The sequence below is a fragment of the Lolium rigidum genome, chromosome 6 (genome assembly GCF_022539505.1).
Source record: "Lolium rigidum isolate FL_2022 chromosome 6, APGP_CSIRO_Lrig_0.1, whole genome shotgun sequence".
NCBI lineage: Eukaryota > Viridiplantae > Streptophyta > Magnoliopsida > Poales > Poaceae > Lolium > Lolium rigidum.
The window spans coordinates 222,147,382-222,167,891 of NC_061513.1; the positions used below are offsets into that span (position 1 = coordinate 222,147,382).

Here is a 20,510-nt window from a genome sequence, read left to right on the forward strand (position 1 = left end):
GACCACTTTTCTCGCCACATCTATACTAGTAATCATGTACTTGCAATGCACGTCTCAAGTAGTTGGTAAATTAATCATGGCAATAGTTAACCTAATCCAACAATCTACACCCAATTCGAGATCACCGTGGATATCCATATCAAAATGGACTATGGCACTTAGATCTTTAGTAAATCCTGAAAAAGGAAATCAGCGCAAAATGCTAAATAACATGAATACCTAGTCGAATATTGTACTCCCTCTGTTACTTTCTATAGTGGCTATAGTTTTTTGAGAAAAAATATCCAAAATATAAGATATATTGCGTTACACAACTCGTCTGGAGAATATTTTACGGATTTAATTATGTTTCCTTATTTAATGCAAACTCCTCTATTTTATCACGTAAATTAGCCAAGAGTAAGCCCGCCCAAAACTGGCGGTACATTTCTTCATATTTCCGTGCCACAAACTTCCATAGAAAGGAAGAGATGGAGTATATATGTATAAAAAACAATCTGAAAGGAAAATAATGCAAATTCTCGTAGCATGGATACATGGGACAATCAGGCGAACCGCGCACGTTAGCAAACAAAAGGCATTCATGTTAAAAAATGAATACAATAACCACTGAAATCCAAACAACGCAGGTATCCCTTCAGCTCCTCCTCACACCACACTGCACAATTCAGGCACAACAAAATAGAACCACCATCAGTTTTGAGTATAGATAATGCAATATAGAAGCCAACTTGTATATGTAATGTTCAAACAAACTACAGAATCTTGCTAGGAACAGTACTAAACAACAAGTAATCTTGTGATGGTTGCTACCAAAAGAACGCATGGTAACTTAAAAATAACGCAGAGTGAATTTATGGTATGTACTGAAGAACTTTTTTGACGAAGAGGCAGATCGCAGCTGCTTTTCATTGATCATAGAGGAGCAAAGCAAAGGATACTCAATAATGAAATAGCGATCCTAACCAGTGTCTACAGATTAGACACTGGATATTACATGGACTCTAAATTTAGCATCTGGAATTATTCTCCCCATTGCAGACCTGCATGCATAAAAATATAGGTCACGGTGAACACTTCCAAATATTTTCTTATTGCAGCACAGTGAGAAGAGAATGTTTCTAGCTAATGGTAAAAATAGTTGTAGCAAACCACTATATTTTAGATAATAATTATTCAACTCTTAATGGTAAATAAAAATGAGCATGGCTTGCATTTTATCGAAGATGCTTCTAGTCAGTGGCGGAGTGAGGACATCAATCATATGTAGCCAGTTTGAAGTTGTGCAGTCAAATACATGTATTTGTATGGGTTTTTGTTTTTTGCATACTTTCAGCTTGTATTGCCAGAAATCTGTGTAGTCAATTGAGTACACAAGTTAGACGTGGCTCCGCCACTGCTTCTAGTACCGTGTAAGATTCATACGATCACTGCAAAAAATAATCATTGTATCATTGCCTTTTGGAATTGAACATACAACTGGAATACATTTTCCATAGTTCTCATTGGTAGGAAAATTTTATACCTAGTAATACATTTCAGCACTTCTGAGCTTCTATCAAGATACTTTGCACCCTACTGATAACTTCAGCACTATAATCTTGTGCTCCTACATACTCTGCACAAATTTTAGAGCACGTCTACATAAAATGAATTGGAAACATTGGTAAAGTAAGTGACTCTAATCATTGGGTCAGGATACAAAAAGGATCAATTTTTCCTTGCTTCCTGAGATGAAACAACCCTTTCATCTACGAAAATTCACATTTCAGCAGTTAGCTAATATCATCATGCAGAAACTGAGTAACGAATTAATTAACATCAACGCAATTCTTGCCTTATTGATTCTCTCCTGCTCCTCCCCATGTACTCAGATCCAGCATCCTCTCCTTCTGCTATGGAGAGTCAATTTCAGACTCGGAGATCCTTCTGCTACAGGTTGTCGTGCCGTTTTTTTCCAAAATCGAGCGGATTAGAACGAGATTAGGCATCATTACGGGAGAAGTTTTGTTGGGATGTGCTAAACGTGTTTGGGTCCAACATTGGAGCGATCTAGACCATTAGTTTGACCTGGTTTGATGGCCTTGATGCATTGGATCTCCAACTCTCGCTCTTATCTATTAGTGGACATATAGAATATTTTACTGCTCTGGCCCTCCTTTCTGTCCACATAGGCTTTTTTTTGTGTCATGTCATATTCTTCTTTTCACGTGTTGGCCTCTTCGAGTACCCAGCCCATCCCATCAGTACAGACTTTTGGTTGCGTTGGATAGTGCAAGGAGCTCGGCATAGTATCGATTAGAGATCTTGGGTTCAAGTCTCGACTTTTCAATTCAATAAAACAATGTTTTTCCCCTTTCTGTCCCTGTATTGACAAAGAGGACATATAGAAGAACCTTCACACGGACTCCGCCACAGTGGAAGTGTTGGTGCCAGCCGGTGCAGCCATGGAGTTGTTTAGCAACACCGGTTAAGTAGTCGATGCAGTCAAGCAAGTGCCCCAAAAATCTCATCGACTTTCCTGTACAGGTTCTAGAGAGACATGGCTCCAGAAGCCTGTTCTCCTGAATCGTGGTGCATGCTGAGAAGCGGGATGGAGAACACCTAGAGGCGACGGAAAGCTTTGGAGCGTCCTTCCGTGATTAACCACAATTAATTCTTTCCCGAGAAGAAAAAAAGAAAGCACACACTTTGCATCGATCTGAGCTCGGCTCATTCACAAAACATGACGTGAGCGTGGCGAGGCTGGTGAAAGAGGAGGAGGAACGCCTGATCCACTTCTCTTCTTAAGCTCCTATTGGATGTTAGAACACCAACCCTTATAATAATGTCCAACTAGCTGTCCATTAGCAATGTGATACTTAACTAGTTCTACCACTTGCCACTGGCGGAACGTCTTGGGGACCAAACTAGGCCATGGCCTGGTCTTCCAAAACTGTGAAAATAAATTAGTGAGCCATTTTAACCCATAATATTCATCAAGGCATTAAATTCCGAGCAGTAATTAGGCCAATAGCTTAATTTGGCCCGGTCTAACCAAACCGGCACCTCCTTTGATGGCGGTGATGGTTCGCCAGTGCCACTTGCCATGCATGAGTAAGCCTTTGGGATTTATCCAGAACTATGTAATGGGCCAGCCCATTAGTTCTAACAGGATCATATATCAACACTTCCTTGATTAACTGCTCGGGTACTCCAAGTCATACTGTTATCTCATTGGACTTAATTTTCTGGCGTTCTTTCACGAGAGAATGATGGCACACAGTGTTTCAATCGTTAGCATGTTTACGATGGCTGCACACCAGGTGAATTTCAGCCAACCAGCTAGTATTCTTACATGCACCGATTTTGCATTTCTCAAAACAGTTTAAGGACTACCCATTGTCACACCAGGAAAACAAATTAAATTCAGCACCTGGATTTCATGAATGTGATGTTGGTGATTAGTACTTTAGTTGTTTATAAAATCGAACGCATCTTTGCATTAAATTGTGTTTGACTTATTTGTATATTTTCAGGCTTATGCTACAGAAGTGTGCCGGAAAGAACACGGTCACCTGGCGTTATCACTTGTATGATGTTATTTCCAATTTCAAATTCTTCTGTTACTCCTAAGTTCCAATTTTATTGTCATGATATAATGTCACCTATTTCATCAGATCACTTCCTCACGTGGCATAGGCCTTATTGTTGGACCAGCTATTGGTGGTTATCTTGCACAGGTAATATATCTAGATAAACTAATTTATCTATTGTCATCAAAATCTGTTTTAACATATGATTTTCCATTTATTTTAATCAGTTGGCAAATCATTTCCCCTTTATTTAAATTAGTTGAATGCTTGTGTGTTTCTACGACCCCTACGTTTTCTTCCAGTATGTCAATACATTACATGCAAAAATTCACGTGTATGAAAAATTCTACCTCGTTTAAAGTACTTATTTCGACAACCGATATAATTGACATCGTTTGAATATGAAATAAGCACTCGACTATTTTTAATTAACTAATATCTACTCCTCAATGCTCCTTAGATATTTTTGTAACATTTTATGGACATTGTTTTCAGTTTGATTTCCATGATACTTGAGCAAGTATACCAAAAAAATCTTCTGAAGCTCATAACCATCTTCGTTAAAACATCAAAATTGATGACAATGTTATGACATGATATTTGTATAACATTAGCGCACACCAAACATCACATAAAACATCAACTAACAAACATCCCTGGAATATATCAAAGCAATTAGTTTAACATAGCAAATGGACCTAAGAAATAAGGTTCAAAGTGCAAAAAACAAACAAACTGATATTTCCATACTACATTAAGTTGGTATGGACAATACACTAACACGATGACAATATCAAATGAACGAGCAAATGGTGGTCGATCTAATCACAGAGCCAATGGTAGGTTCTGGTGATGATGGTCCTATGTGGATGGGATCGTGTGTTCTTCGCAGGGTATCCTCCTCCTCCTCAGAGACGATCTAAAACTCCTCTCCACTAGGCATATAAAAGAATGAGCTCCTTTGGATCTTTTTCCTATTTCTGCATTTCCTGGACCATTGGGACTGCTGTCGGGTCTTCTCTTCTTTAGGTGTGCGGTCTCAGTATCTCTTGCAAGCACACTTTGTCATCTATATCATAGAGCTACATGGTCAACTTCGTGTTTCCTCTCTTTAGGTTCTCTACGGTAACCTTCAAAGTCTCATTCCTTCTCATCTCATCATTAGGATTATCCTCTAAGTTGACTATGTCCCAATCCATCCCTACACGATCTTCACTTGTTCTATTGGCTGTCCCATCATGAAAGTGCCTCTAAAAGGCATAAAAAGCAGAATCCTAAGATATCTCCTATCGGTAAGTCTGCACGGTGCTCTCCCTGTAGAAGACTGTCACGCGTCTCTGGCATGACACATGTCCCCTCACATTGGCCTCAATGTGCTAACGATGATCTCGGGTGCTGTGGGAGGTAGTTGCTTGCCCTTTAACTCTGGTGGTGGTAGCGAAGTTGTCAGGTTCGCCAAACTGGTCACCGGAAAGGCTCATCATTCTGGGGGTTCACATGACAGTGAACTCTCCAAAGTCCCACATCCACATTTTGAAACAGGGAAGAGTACGATATTATGAGAATGACAAGTTATGAGTAAAAAAAAAAATACGATTGAATCGCTCTACTTCAGCAAATCCCCAAACGCTTGCTTCGGTTTTTGCCCCTTTGAATGTGTTTGAGTAGAAAAGTAAGGTTGTGATAAACCTAAGTTTATGTTTTAGCAATTTATCAAGTGTTCGGTACTTACAGTTTTATACATAAAAACAAAGCAAATGTTGTCACTATATTTATTAGAAAGAAAACTTCACTTCTACCCTCACGCAAATGCTCCACTTTGAGTAGGTATCATCTTACTCAATATCATTGAAATCCTTAAATCTACAGTAAACAATGTAAGATGGCTAATACTTTTTTTGAATGATGAGAAGGTAAGTTAAACTAACATAGGTGTCGGCGGGGTTTCTGCCAAGTCTTGGTTTACCTTCTAATTATTCAAAAATTTATTAACCATCTTAAACTCTTTATAATACATTTAAGGATTTTGATGATATTGAGTATGGCGATACCTACTCAAGGTGAAGCATTTGCGTGAGGGTAGAAGTGAAATTTCTTTCTAATAAATATGGTGGCAACATTTCCTTTGTTCTTATGGATAAAATTGTAATTATCAAACACTATTGATAAATTGCTAAAACGTAAACCTGTGTTATCACTACTTTACCTTCCTGCTCAAACACATTCATGGGACAAAAATCGAAGCAAACGTTTAGGATTTGCTGAAGTAGAGCGATTCAACCGCATTTGTTTTCCTTTTTACTCATAACTTGTCATTACCAAAATCTCACACTCTTCTATATTTCAAAATGTGGATGGGGGACTTTGGAGAGTCCAGTGTTGTGGCAACCCCCTAATAAAGTGATAGCAACCTCTTCGGTCACCGTGACGAATTTGCTAGGACTTTCACCACCCGAGTTCAAGGGAAAGCAACTACCTACCCCATCACCCGACGATCATTATTGTCTCATTGAGGCCAATGCGAGGGGACAAAGACCCACGGTATAGTCTTCTATAGGGAGAGAGGTAGTGGCGTAGAGATGGTCATGCAGGAGCCAGTGACCCGCAGTGTGCGGACTTACCGCTAGTAGACGTCTTAGGATTCTGGCTTTGAGTGGCGCTTTTAGGATGGGACATCCAACATGACAAGTGTAGATCGTGTAGGGATGGATTGGAGGGTTATACAAATGGAAGAGTTGGAGTGCCATATAGTCAACTTAGAGAATAATCTTGCTGCTGAGATGAGAAGCAATGGTGCCTAAGGAGGCCTAGTAGTCCCACTAGTTGAGGAGTGGTTGAGGAGGTTGAGGAAATGCAGAGGACCTCATTGCTTTTATGCCTAACTGGAGGAGTTTCAAATCGTCTCTAAGGAGGCGGATACTCCCGCAAGGAACGCATGATCCCTTGCACACAGAACCGCCAGAGCCCTGTAAGATGGACCACCATTTTCCCGTTCATTAGATATCGTTATCGTGTTAGTGTATTGGATACATGAACTTAATGTAGTATGGAAATAATAGATCGTTTGTTTTTCACACTTTGATCCTTACTTCTTAGGCCCATTTTCTTATGTTAAAATATTTGCTTCCATATGTTCCATGGACTTTTGTTGGTTGGTGTTTGTTGCGTGTTCATGTTGATGAGTATCATGTCATAACATTGTACTCGGGTTTGATGTTTCAACGGGGATGGTTACTAGCTGCGGATAAATTTTTGGTACGCTTAGCTCAAGTATAATGAAGATGAAGCAAAAGACAATATCCCTAACATTGTAAGAATACTCTCTCCATTCCTTGATATAATCCATATAATTTTTTGAGAAAAAATCTTAAATATAAGGTATATTGGGTTGCACCACTCATATGGAGTTTTTTAGGAATTTGATTGCATTTTCTTATCTCATGCAAACTCCTTTATTTCTCGGGTCACATTCAGGAGTAATCTTGCCCAAAACTGGTGTAACTTTCTCTCTATGAATGTTCATTAATTTTCGTGCCAAAAACTATGCAACCTATATTTAGGAACAGAGGGATTATCTAAGAAACATCGAGGAGTAGATATTAGTTAATACAATATAATTACTCGAGTGCTTCAAACTATGTCATTATATCGGTTGTCGAAATATATATAATCTAGGGGCTGTAGCAACACACGGGCATTTAGCTAGTAAACTTAAGATAAAAATCTCTTAGGGGATACCACATATAGTTTCTAGTTTCCTAGTTCTATGGTGTTTTTACTTGACTCAAAAATTATTTTGAGCATCTAGTTACAAATTGACAATATCATGTCTATCATGGAAAGAAGATTAGCAGATGTACTGGTATCAAATTAGCATGTATACCAAGTTTGCTGATTTCGAATTGGATTGGCTACTACTTCGGCCCCTTTTCCTGCTTATGCACAAAAATATTTATATCATGTAACTGACAGAATGAAAATGGTATGCGTAATGGTATAGCTGCATTAGTTCAAATAAAAACCATTAACCAATAACCATTAATCTGAAGAGCAATACATATATCTGAAACAATAGATTCCTTTAAGGTATCATTATCAGACAGAAGGATGCAGCCTCTAGACCCAAGGATAGTACTTTAGAGATAATTTTAACATTTCAGACATCCACTAGTTCATACTTATGCATTGCTACTGTACATCTCACTTCTGATGTCAGTACCACCCCCATCCCTCATTGAGCTTTCACTAATTTCTTTGGGATGAACCAGATGTTTCTCACAATAATAGTGGGATATGAACCACCTCCCATTTATTTTTCAGCTTATTATTGCTAGGCATGGAGTCAATTGTAAGATAGATAAAAAAGTGTAGCACGTGAGTAGACTCACGACTTCACGGTAGCATGGTACCCATCCTTATTGTTGAATGTACAATTGAGCACTTAGTTCATTCAATCGCCATGTGTGCACGTCAAACCATGTTTAATCTAGAAACTTCTTTTTTCGCGCGTTTCGATGCATTGATAGAGAAAGAATGTTATATGTACAAGTCCAAAGAAGGACCAACACCACGCCATACAACTCAACCCAAAAACCAAGTCTAAGGGAGCAGTTGGCAAAGACCCCGGGCTCCCGCGTCCGCCCACTGCTGCGCCTCAACTCTGATGGTGTCGAGCAGGGAAGACACCGATGGGTGAGCATTGTCAAAGACTGCAGCGTTATGGTGCTTCCAGATCCACCACGCCGTGAGCATGATCAACGACGAGGTGCCTTTGCGCAACTGGCGTGGGGTGGTTCGCACCACTAGCGACCACCATTTGGCGAAGTCACCCTCACCCATCGGAGGGCCTACGGTGGACCGAATCCACGACATGACCTCATACCAGATCGTCCTAGAGAATGGACATCCAGCAACGGGCCGCGTTTGGTAGCCCACGTCGCGCAAGCTGCTCACCCGTCAAGCCAGCCAGATGAAGAACTTCACCTTAGGTGGCGCCTAGGACCTCCAGTTCAGCTCCCACGAGCTTGATATAACCGCCCCGTGGAAGAGGGTGTTGTAGCAAGAGAGGGAGGAGTACTGTCCATCCATCGTCCAACGCTAGATCAACCTATCTCGGTCCGTCGAAAGTTGCACGTCCCTCAATCGGGTCCACAGCTGGACGTACCGCTAGAGGCCAGCGGGCTCAAGGCGCCAACTATGTCGGTGATCCAACTGCGCTCAGCCAGCGCTTGTTGCACCGTTCACCGCTTCCTGCGGTGCTTTGGGATTAGCGCGAAGAGGTTCGGTGTTGTCTCCTTGATGGGCCTCCCATCCAACCATCTATCCTCCTCGAACAGGCTGATGTCCCGTTGCCGACCAACATATAGGTAGAAGCATCGAAGACGGCCTGCTCCTCTTCGGAGAACTGCATATCGAGCCCGCGCCAAGGTCGCCGGGGGTCGGTACGCATCCTCCAAAGCCAGCGCACCCTGAGGATGATGGCCGTGTGTACGAGGTCTGGGATCCCCAAGCCTCAATGCCAAAGTGGGTGACAAACCCTGGACTAGACATGCCAGGGGCCGCCATTGGCATCCACCCTACCAGCCCACAAGAATCCACGAAGGATCTTGTTCACCTGCTTGAGAGCCTTCTTGTTGACACTTAGCACAATAAGCTGGTGCAACGGGATTGCCGCAAGCACGGAGCGGATGAGCGCCAAGCGTCCCGCTCTAGGCATCATCGACGCCTTCCAGGTAGGTAACTTATCCGCCATCGGATCCACCACCGACTGGAAAGCCTCACCCGCGAGCCGTCTGATCGAGAGTACAATGCCCCGGTACTTGACAGGGTAGGGTGTGAACTGGCACTTCATAACCGCTGCCGCTCCATTGGCCTCCTCCTCACGATGGGGGAAACCGAATTTCGCAAAGTTGGTGTGTAGCCCTGATGGAGCTCAAGAATACCGCGCACTGCACACATATCCGTCTCATCCGGGTGGCAAAAGATGACTACATCATCCGCGTAAAGCGACACAAACGTCACCAAATCCCGCCGCGCTAGGCGCCGAAGGATCCCCAGCTCGATGGCCTTAGCCAACACCCTGTTAAGCGTGTTCATTGCAAACACGAATAATGTTGGCGACAAGGGGTCACTCTGTCCCCTCCTATGCCGGATAGGGGGGCTTGGCTTGCCATTGAGCATCACCCTAGTGCTCGTGGTGGAAAGGAGGATGGCGACCAACTCGCAAAACCTCGGCCCGAAGCCCATCTTACGGATGATCTGGACAAGGAACCCCCATGAGACGGAGTCAAAGGCACGTGCTATGTCCAACTTGAGCATCACCCGTGGATCCTTCAACCTATGGAGGAGTCTAGCCATCTGCTGAACCAACATAACGTTGTCATGGATGCAGCACTTCTTGAGGAAAGTGCATTGATTTCCATCCACCAGCGACTCCATCTGGGGGCAGCCTTGTTGCCAGCGTCTTCGCTACCAGTTTAGAGAAGATGTGGATTAGGCTGATAGGGCGGTAATCACTCAGCGCCGCTACATCTGGGCGCTTAGGCAGAAGGATTATCAGCGCCTGATTCAGGCCTTGAATAACAATTTGCACAAAAAATAATACGAACAATCACAAACGTCTCAGGACAACAATTATTGAATAACAATTTGCATGAAATCCAGATTTGTATGTTTCCACTGATCTGTACTTCAACAAATTCCAGTCCACCTGAAACCTGTGAACCCCATCCTAACATCACAGCAGCAGGAAAAACAAGCCCTACCAGAAAACGTACAACTGCCACCAAGATCACAAATTTCATGGATTCAAATACTAAAACTATAATGAATCTGCTTCTTGTGTGCAGGATTCACAACAAATGCATAGGGAATCATCACACAGAAAATATAAAGAAAGCACTTACAGAATTAGCAATATCAGTTAGCTCAATCACTGCCGGAGTCAGAGTATAGGTGTGACCTGCAGAAATAAACAACAAAAAATGGCATACTCAGGAACAGATAGCTATTTACGAGGTCGAAGTATTGTCTTGAAAATGACATACTGTACTACTTGACAATTCAGTTACAAATGTATGCACCCTCTCCAATAAAATTTCTAAAGCAGTATATCCACACTTTCCTTTTTCAGTTTGTCAAGTATTACTGTTGTGATCCAGCCACTGAAAATAAACAATGAAGCAGTAAGGAATATCATTGGCAGGGTTTGCTTTGCTAATGCCACAGTCGTTTAAAGTGAGGCCATTCATTGATACGTTAAACATAGGCCATGACACATTTCTTCGCTACAGATTTCGCTTTCATGTTTGCTTGGCATATTCTCCAGTTTATTCACCACACAAGTGTACTGTATGAAACTAAGCTATAACACAGGTTACTTGAAAAAGAAGCTATAGCACAAATGCTGTCAAGTATATTTCTATCTTTTTTTTTGAGAAAAAATATATTTCTATCTGATACATTATTATATATATATGAAATTCTCGTTCAAGAGATAGCCACAATAAGCCCAATAGATGTATCTGCCTAACTGAAAAAATGTGCTGGTGTATTTTAGAATGAACTGATGACTCAAATTTACAGCTAATTCTAGTGTGTAGAATGGTCTTTTACATACTTTAAGCATGAAGCTACCGATAACAATGAATCAAATATATAAGGATGTAAATGAAACTCGAGTGTTGGTTTAGGACACTCGTTCTTGCTTACAGAGCTACACTGCAGGGAATCCAGAAGCTCCAGGTAGGTGGCATTTAACTTGTCCTTTAGATCCATTTTTATTTATTTTTAGAATCATGGTAGGTTCCGTTATTAGGAAGAACTAAATGAAAAAACAAAGAATGTGTTGCTGCTTCAATGTATCAAGCACAAGTTTCAGTCAAAAGTACTTATTTAGTTTGCAAAACACAACAGACACATCCAACTGTTTGAAGGGGTGCATCCTACTTTCCAGAACACATCAGACAATTCGAATTGTTTCTAAGTATGCCCTTATAAATACATAATTCACATTTGATACAGAAAGCATGAGAACTCGTTGTGTATGCAGCAGGGGCACTCACTCTGATGCTGAACTTGAGACGTAATGAATACACAAATTTCTATTACCTACTGACCCAACTCAAGGAAATGGATCCGAGCAGAAGATTGCTGACGCCGGACTCTGCCGTGTACCTCGCAAGCGCCTCCGCGGTGCTACGATGTCCTCCTCCAGAACCACCGCCTCCACCTGCAAGAGCGAGCATGTAGCAGTAGCGTGGAGAACATATGGATGAGTGGAGCAGACTAACACTTCCGTGGCGGAAGGGGGCGTGTCCGGTGCCGGCGATGTCAGCAACGTTTCTGTGGTCTGAGAGGCGACGGGAGGCAAGAGGAGAGGAAGTGAGGATCTTTGAGGGCTTGGGGCGTTTTGTACTGGGTGAGGTTCAAGCCACCACGCTCGTCAGTCCCCACGTCCTGAGCTGACCGGCGGTTGCACATTTTAGAAGCTGCAGCAGTTGCCATGGGAGAGGAGACGGTGCTGGAGGATTGGGGAGGCGACACCGGTAATAGGTCGAAGCGGCGCGGAGGGCGATGGCGAAGCCGAGCGCCAGAGGTGCAGGTGCCGGCATGGTCGGAGCTTGGATCGGCGGCAGGAGATGGAGGAGGTGGCGTAGAGAAGGGAATGTACAGTATTGTTTGGTTGGGATTATTTTTTGCTTTTGGATTTTGTCTTATAAGCCACAAGAGCACCTTGTCGGCTTAAAAAAAATAAGCAGCCCCCTCCCCAGCTTTTTTCATAACAATATGGTTCATTCCTTTGAGTTTCTAAATTAGTTATGAGATAAATAGTTTGGATGCTCTAAGCAATAAGCCGGCTAGCTTATGGAGAAGCTGGCAAAAGAACTGGACCTAGGTGCTTTTGGCTTATGTTATCATGTAAAAATATCAAGTCAAAAGCCAAAATCAAAAGCACTTAGTTAGATGCTTTTGTGGCTTTTAACCACAAGCCAAAAGCTAAAAATAAGCCTAACCAAACACCGTGGTTGTTGAGGGGATGAGTTGGGAGCAGGGGAGTGGGGATGGTATTCAGGTGGTTTACTAGCAGCATGTTTTCTACTTTTTTTTCTTCTTCCGTGTGGACGGACGTGCCACCATCGCCCTATTGGTTGGTTTTTTCCTAAGTCATATGTATGGTGTGCAGTTCAGTGGACATTTGTGGTTTTTTAGCGTGTGGGGTGTGAGGGGCTGAGGTTCTTCGATTTTCTTTCCGTCCGGCAGGGTGAGCGTGTGACGTACCAACCAACCATCATGGACACAACCTATTGCCGTTTAATATAGTATAGATTTTGCTAAAACATGAATGAATAGGGTTAATCATGTTCATCATTATACTGCTATGCTACATGGCGCGGAAAGTAGCTGTTTTCATTGTTTCAACTTTCTAATGTTGACATTTGTGATTAAAAAACTGTCAGAAGCCTTGTAAGCTAATTTTGCTTGTGGATTGTAGCCTGCAGATAAATATCCAAGCATATTCTCCGTTAACTCCATATTTGGGAGGTAAGCATTTTCTCTGGGTGAATCCTCCTTAGCATATTGTTTTTTTTCCTTCTTTATGTATCCTTTTGATAGAACTTTATTCTCTGATTTTAGTTCTAATTTAACATGCACTTTTTAGGTTTCCGTATTTTCTCCCCTGCCTTTGTATATCACTCCTTGCCGTTGCTGCTTTAATTGCTTGCTTCTGGCTTCCGGTGAGTTTGCTGTTCCTAGATGTATACAATTAATGTTCCAATTCTGTCAAAGAAAACATCATATTGGAGTACAAAATAAATAAAATCTCAATTAATTTTTTCATAGAGTTGCATGCATCCTGTAGGTTTTAAATGTTTCTAGATATTAATGGCAGCTATAATCTTGTGTTCGGACCAACACTTGTTAGTGTCAGGACGTAATATTTGGTGAAGATAAATAAAATGAAGGACAGTGTGTGTAAATTATCCCTTTCAAAAGTTGAGATACGACATTGATAGGACATTTGAACTATGTAACAATATGTATTGTGCATCTTGAACCAAAATGCAGCTATGCAACTAGTCAGTTTTATAGATCTAAAAATAGACAATTTAAGCTTTTTATAGGGTCATTTATATTCAGCAACATGCTATCCACATATAAGAACTTAAATAAGAGCAAGCTCCCACTTTCCTTCTTGTAAACAAAATATTCTTATTCGTTTCTGATCAAGCCAAACTCTTTGAACACTTCTATCAAAACGAATGTTCCAACTCCAAGATGCTTGCTTCAATCCTCAAAAGGACTTTTGAAGTTTGCATATATTTCCAGTTTGGATCTTCGAAACCCTCGGGTTGTATTATGTACACGTCCTCAGTTAGATTTCCTTTATGGAAACCGTTTTGACATCCATATGCCATATCTCATAGTTGAAATATGCATCAATAGCTAGATTGATTCGTACAGATTTAAGCATGCTACTAGCGAGAAGGTCTCGTCCTAGTCAACTCCTTGAACTTTCCAAAACCATTTGTGACAATTCCAGCTTTATGGGCATGAGCATTTCTTTCCATATCAATCTTTTTTTGTAGATCCATTTTCACACGATGGTTTTAACACCATCCAGCGGGTCAACCAAGTTGCAAATTTGATTTATCCGATGAATTCTATTTCAGATCTCATGACACTGCCATTAATGAGAGTTTGGGTCTACCATTACTTTTGCATATGTCGTAGGCTCATCATTGTCTAAGAATAATGTTTCTTGCGCATTACGGAGCCTTTCCGAACTACGTGATGGTGGTGCTTCCTTTGCCACACGTTTCTCAACTTGTTCAAGCTGCACTGTTCTTCCACTTGTCTCCCTTTTGAGAAACTCTTTCTTTATGGAAACAACGCTTCGAGCGACAAACACTTTGATCTCTTCTCAGTTGTAGAAGTTATATATCATGGTTTCCCTCGGACATCTCACGAAATTGCATTTATCCGACTTGGGTGTGAGCTTGTCTGACTGAAGTCACTTGATAAACGCCTCACAATCCCAAATTTTAGAAAAGATAAATTGTGACTCTTCTTAGTCCATATCTCATATGGTGTCTTAACTACTGATTTATACAGTATCCTATTTAGTGTTAAAGCTGCCATTTCTAGAGTGTAATCCTAAAATGATAATGATAGATATGCCTGGCTCATCATCGATCAAATCATGTCCAACTAGGTTTGATTACACCGTTTCTTTGAGGTGTTTCGGACAGCGTGAGTTGTGGAACAATTCCACAACACTTTACATGATTGCTAAATTCATGACTCAAATACTGGATCATACAACCTTAATTTTATTGCTACGTTAATTTTTAACTTCATGGAAAGTATCTGCAACTATAACCAGACCGGAAGATCGATGGCCGTGGGTGTCGTGTCTGGCATTTTTCTCCGACTTTGGCGGCGAGGTGGTCTAGGCATGGCCGAGTTTTGGTGGTTTCATAGCGGTCAAGGTGACGGAGACGTCCAACCCCAGAATGGAGACACGAGTGCCTCAACATGCTAACATGCTGCCCAGTGTCTTCTCCAGCGTTGCCTGAGGGTCCGGGAACTCTTAGCATTGGGAGCCGGCTAGTGGGAGGTTGTAGGCACTGGCAGTTTCGGCAAAAATATACGCGTACCCCGGTGGAAAAACAAGATCTCATATCAGACAATGTTGACGTGCATGCATCATGTCCTTGTTGAAGGTGTTTGCTCGAAGCTCCGCCTATTCGGGTATGACAATCCCAAGTTTAACCTTTCATTTGACTCGTTAACATGGGCGCACATGCTAATGCGATGAACCATTCTTGACTTTATCTACAAGCAGTGTGCATTTTGTTATTTTTGAAAGAGGACGAGTATTGGTGTAATGCGTTGGATTGTTGCATGGAGCCTCTTGGGTGAGTACAAGACTTGGAGGGAAAGAAGCCTACTAAAGATAGTATAGAAATAGTTCGAATCTAATCCCATAATATCTCTAACTACCAAATATATCTCTAATAATAGCGGTACCGTCATGAACAACGGGAACCGCACAAACGATCAGACTAAAGAGATATCGAAGTAGAAACCTGTGGGCTGACATCCCCTGTAGTCGTAGCAGGAGTGTCGTGGACGGTGTAGCCGCGCGAATGCTTGGACTATAGAGGAAGCTGGTGAGTTTCTTAGGCGACGTGGTACCTCTCTGTGTCGATGTCAAGGTGCCAAGATCGTTGGCAGTGCAGCCTTGCGTCGATGTCAAGGTACCAAGATTTGTTCTCACCTTTATAAAAAAATTAAAGCTTGCGTTTGAATGGCAAATAGGTCTATATTGCTGAATCTCAACCGCATTTTCTTTTTTGAGTAACAAGGTGATGACTCCAAAGTTAACCTTGTACGGAGGCAATTCTCCTCCTTGTAACTGCCTAAACGTCGCCATCAAGTCATTCTTAATGACCTCCCAAAAGGTTTGGTAAAACTTCATAAGGAACTCGTGTGGTCCCGGAGCCTTATTATGTTCCATATGGGAGATTACTTCATTCTCTGTAAATTCAGAAGTCCGAATACTATTCTCCTCTGCGGTATATCATCAATACTATCTTCACGTACAGAGAAATTGTTCTTTGCTGGTGCCCCGAACAATTCTTATGGCATTCATATATGTAAACCTTTAAGTTTTTCTCCCGCACAATTGTCCTCTCGTCTTGTTCAAGGTTAAAAATCTTTTTCTTGCGATGTTTTCTCTTTCCAATCAGGTGGAAATACTTTGTATTATTTCCTCCTTCCTACACATGTTTCGCCTTTAGCAAATTGAGCCCACTTAGTCTCTTCATCGTGCCTAAGTTTAGATAAGTGTTCACTTGCATCCCTCAAGGTATCCCTTTCAGATGCACCAAAGGGAGAAGTTTCAGCCTTAAATATCTTGAGCATCAATAATAAGAGACAACCATTCTTGGAAGGGGACTTTTTGGCTCTTGGGTGCCACACACCCCCATACACCCAAAAAATTGTAGTAATTCAAAAAAGTCAAAAAAATTAAATCTTCCTGGAAACCAAGGATGATCAAGTTTGTACTCGTAAAAAAAATGTTTGGAAAAGAAATGATTCCCATGGTCTTCAGGGAAAAAAATTATGACGAATATAAAGTGAATAGTACCTGGTCATGGCGCGTTTCGAGTTTGTTTTTTTACCTAGGATACAATAAAAGTAATTTCCTAGGGAAATATTTTTATACACGTATAATACCTGATCATCTTTGATTTCAAAAAAATTTAAATTTTTTTAACCTTTTATTTCATTTTATTTTTATTTTTCCAAGTATGGGGGTGTGTGGCACCCGAGAGCCACTCTGCATTTCCCAAACATTCTTTCTCTTTCTTATAAATGCCACTGCGATTAGGAGCCCACCCTCTGAGAAAACACCTAGCATGTACATGGCACATGTGAACTGACCCTGACCTGTACTTAACGTGTCTACATTGCTGCAGGAAACTTTGCATAAACATACCGAAGACACACTTTTAAATAATTCAGTTGAAGATGTCGAAGAATCTCTTTCTGATACAAATGCTGAACAGAATGCTGGTGGATGTCTCAGTTTATTCACAAACTGGCCATTGCTCTCCGCTATTACTGTATATTGCATTTTCTCTCTGCAGGACTTGGCTTACGCAGAGGTAATGTGTGTATCATTTATTTTCTGACATATACTTATGTGGTTGTTTAGCATCTTATTATTTTGCATTGCTTACATTGCCATTATTGTTGCTGGATTTCATTCTGAAAACACATAAACTGCAGGTATTTTCTCTTTGGGCTGTTAGTGATAGAAAATATGGTGGACTAAGCTTTTCATCTCAAGATGTGGGTAGCGTCCTTTCAATCTCAGGTATTTTAGACACAAGGAATTGTGTGTTTACAGCTTATGGCCCGTAGATTTACTCATTGAGACTTGAAAATTTTGAACATCATTGAGATAGGTGCAGTGAATTTTGCTATGAAGGGAAACTTACATATATACAAGTGCAAATGCATATGCTATTGCCCAATTTTTAGCGACCATATGGCATCTGAAGTTCTGAACAATTAGAGCAAGTGAGCAGTTGTATATATATATGACACTAAACTTTCTTGTCGGGAAATATACAGCATCGAGCTTTCAGTGGCATTTCTCGAAGCTACAGACTTTGAAGTGGCGCATAAATATATGCTTAATTTGAAGAAATAAGACATACTAGAACCATAATTTGAATGAAACATGTGATCATGAGGACTCACTAGGAACTCAGAAAATCATGTCTCATGTGTTGTGCGCTTTCTGGTAAACATGCAAAGTTTATTGTACTGACTGTACTTTTTGTCAGGTCTCCTACTCCTGATATATCAAATTTTGATTTATCCATCGATTGCAAAGTCTATAGACCCCATCACATTAGTCCGTGCAATTGCGGTAAGACTATCTGCTGCTTGTTTGATAAACTTAGTTATATTGTAGCGGTTAAACTCATTAGATATTCTGATGTGCAGGTATTGTCAATACCACTTCTTGCGAGCTATCCATTCATGCCTGCATTATCAGGGTTCATTCTTCAGTTGGCAGTAAATTGTGCATCTTTTCTGAAGAATTCTTTCGCTGTGAGTGCAAAGATCTTACATTTTTTGTTGTTGGGAAAAAGATCTTCAAGTTTGTGCATGGCATTAGTCCATAATTTTGTTAATTATATTACGAGTCTAATTTTCGAGTCTGGTCTATTTATCTTGGTGCTGGCTAAGCATAACTGTAGATATTGTTGCTGAGCACCTTTTCTTTGTTAATAAATAGTAGCAGAAATGCAAATACGTACTAGTTATTCATATTTTGACAAATACTTTAACTGTTTCTCTGCTTATCGTACTGATCACTAATATGTGATGCTTAGAGACTTATATATTTCAACCCAAGACAGCCATTTTTAATACTACCTACAAAAATTTACTCGTGCTCCCAAAAACATTTCAGGTAACTACCATGACTGTGTTCAGCATTTTAATGAATGATTCTGTGGTAAGTTTACGATATTTCTAATAAATGGGTAAAATTAATAGCTATCTTTCATTCATTCCTACGAAGTTTGGTAATATCATTTTGTTCTCTAACTTTGGGATACACATAACAGAGTCAAGACCTAAGAGCTTCAGCCAATGGCCTTTCTATAACACTAATGTCCATCTCTAAAACTATCGCTCCAGCTGTTGCAGGAGTTATGTAAGTATCCATGCTCCAATTTACTAAGTATTGTAACCACATAGAGGAAAATATAGCACTTCACATGAATACCTAGATTACTAAGCATTTTAATTTTTTCTACTGCAAACAGCAATTATCTCAGTTCCCCTAATAGTTGTATTTATCTTTTGTGACTCAGTTCATTGGCAATGCAATCACTGGACGCATTTTCTTTATTTACAATTTTTTATGAAAAAATGTGTTCCACCTTATCATGTTAATTGCATTTTTCCCTTGTAGATTCTCATGGGCTCAAAAGCGTCAAACAGCTCCATTTCTGCCAGGTATTTAATACCTTCCTTTTTTGTTACATGTACAAAAATTTCTATCGTTCTGGACTGATCTGGAGTATGTATTTTCTAGGAAGATTGAGCTTGTGTTTAACATGGAAATATTTTATGTTGTTAATACAATGTAAATTAATAAATCTCTAATCCGTGCTGATACCTGCTGCGAATTAATCTTACAGGTGACCACCTGGTGTTCTTCATGCTGATCGTGTTCACTGTTATAGGCCTTACGTTCACTTTCAGGCCGTTCTACGCTAGAAAGAGCAGGACGGAGCATTAACGCCGCCACACCATGTGTTACAACCTAGACAAGTAGACAAGAACCTGAATATGTAGTAATATTGGTATATTTTTCTTTCCTTAAACATTGTGTATCTGCTCTAAGATGCAGACTGTTATTATTTGTGTACTGCAAGAGTGCAAGGTCACTCTCGCGCATGTGACGTTGAAAGAACATATGACATTTTTGGTTTGAATCCTCCAAACAAAGAAATATGAAAAATGTGTAGCTTAGATGAAGGATTAGGTATATGGTATAGTTGTCATAGAAACAATAATTATTTTTCTATGAGATTGGACTCCATGGATTTTGCCTTGGAACTTGTTGTGAAGAGGGGTGGTTGCTGACCTTGGAGGTGGGTGCACAGCTTCTGTCTCTCCCTTAGGGTTTTCTGGAGTGAGGGGGCACATATATATACATCAGCTCCTGGGTGAATAGATGGGCCACATGGGCCAGCAACATGTTCAACACTCCCCCTCGAGATGGGTGATAGATATCTATCATCCCCATCTTGTTACAAGTTAAGTTGCATTCCTTTGCTCCCGGCTCTTTTGTTAAGCAATCTGCAATTTGTTGTCCAGTGTTCACATAATCAATCTTGATAATTCTAGCATCTAATTTTTCCTTGATAAAGAATCTATCAATCTCCACATATTTGGTTCTGTCATGTTGTATGGATTATTTGCTATGCATATAGCTAACTTGTTATCGCACCAAACATTCAAATGTTCATCTCTTAGCACCTTCAATTCACTTAAGAGATTTCTTACCCACGACATGTCACTCAATCCTTGAGACATTGCTCGATATTCTTCTTCAGTTGACTTTGATACAACTAGTTGCTTTTTAGTTCTCCATGACACCAGCTTACCTCCAACAAACACACAATATCCCGAAGTTGACCTCCTGTCATCAAGGCAACTTGCCCAATCAGCATCAGTGTAGCCATCCACCGTTAAGTTACCCTTTCTTGGAGTCCCCTTTAGGTACCTCAAAATTTGATGTGCATCCAAGCTCATGCATATATCTACTTACAATGCTTACTGCATAAGCAATGTCCGGCCTTGTATGACATAGATGTAGTAGCTTTCCTAGAAGCT

The 20,510-nt window shown here is 40.8% G+C and overlaps 1 protein-coding gene across 1 annotated transcript in view; it reads left to right on the forward strand.

Annotated features, from left to right (window-relative positions):
• Positions 1 to 19,717, forward strand: part of LOC124661060 (probable peptide/nitrate transporter At3g43790) — a 31,929-nt gene extending 12,212 nt beyond the window's left edge. The window contains exons 6-17 of the mRNA XM_047198922.1: positions 3,519 to 3,572; positions 3,660 to 3,722; positions 13,069 to 13,118; positions 13,237 to 13,312; positions 17,063 to 17,251; positions 17,376 to 17,463; positions 17,939 to 18,024; positions 18,102 to 18,209; positions 18,574 to 18,618; positions 18,731 to 18,819; positions 19,081 to 19,124; positions 19,310 to 19,717. Coding sequence (XP_047054878.1) covers positions 3,519 to 3,572; positions 3,660 to 3,722; positions 13,069 to 13,118; positions 13,237 to 13,312; positions 17,063 to 17,251; positions 17,376 to 17,463; positions 17,939 to 18,024; positions 18,102 to 18,209; positions 18,574 to 18,618; positions 18,731 to 18,819; positions 19,081 to 19,124; positions 19,310 to 19,410 — 993 coding nt within the window. The 3' untranslated portion in view covers positions 19,411 to 19,717. The remainder of the gene's footprint in view (positions 1 to 3,518; positions 3,573 to 3,659; positions 3,723 to 13,068; positions 13,119 to 13,236; positions 13,313 to 17,062; positions 17,252 to 17,375; positions 17,464 to 17,938; positions 18,025 to 18,101; positions 18,210 to 18,573; positions 18,619 to 18,730; positions 18,820 to 19,080; positions 19,125 to 19,309) is intronic.
• The last annotated feature ends 793 nt before the right edge of the window (positions 19,718 to 20,510 follow it).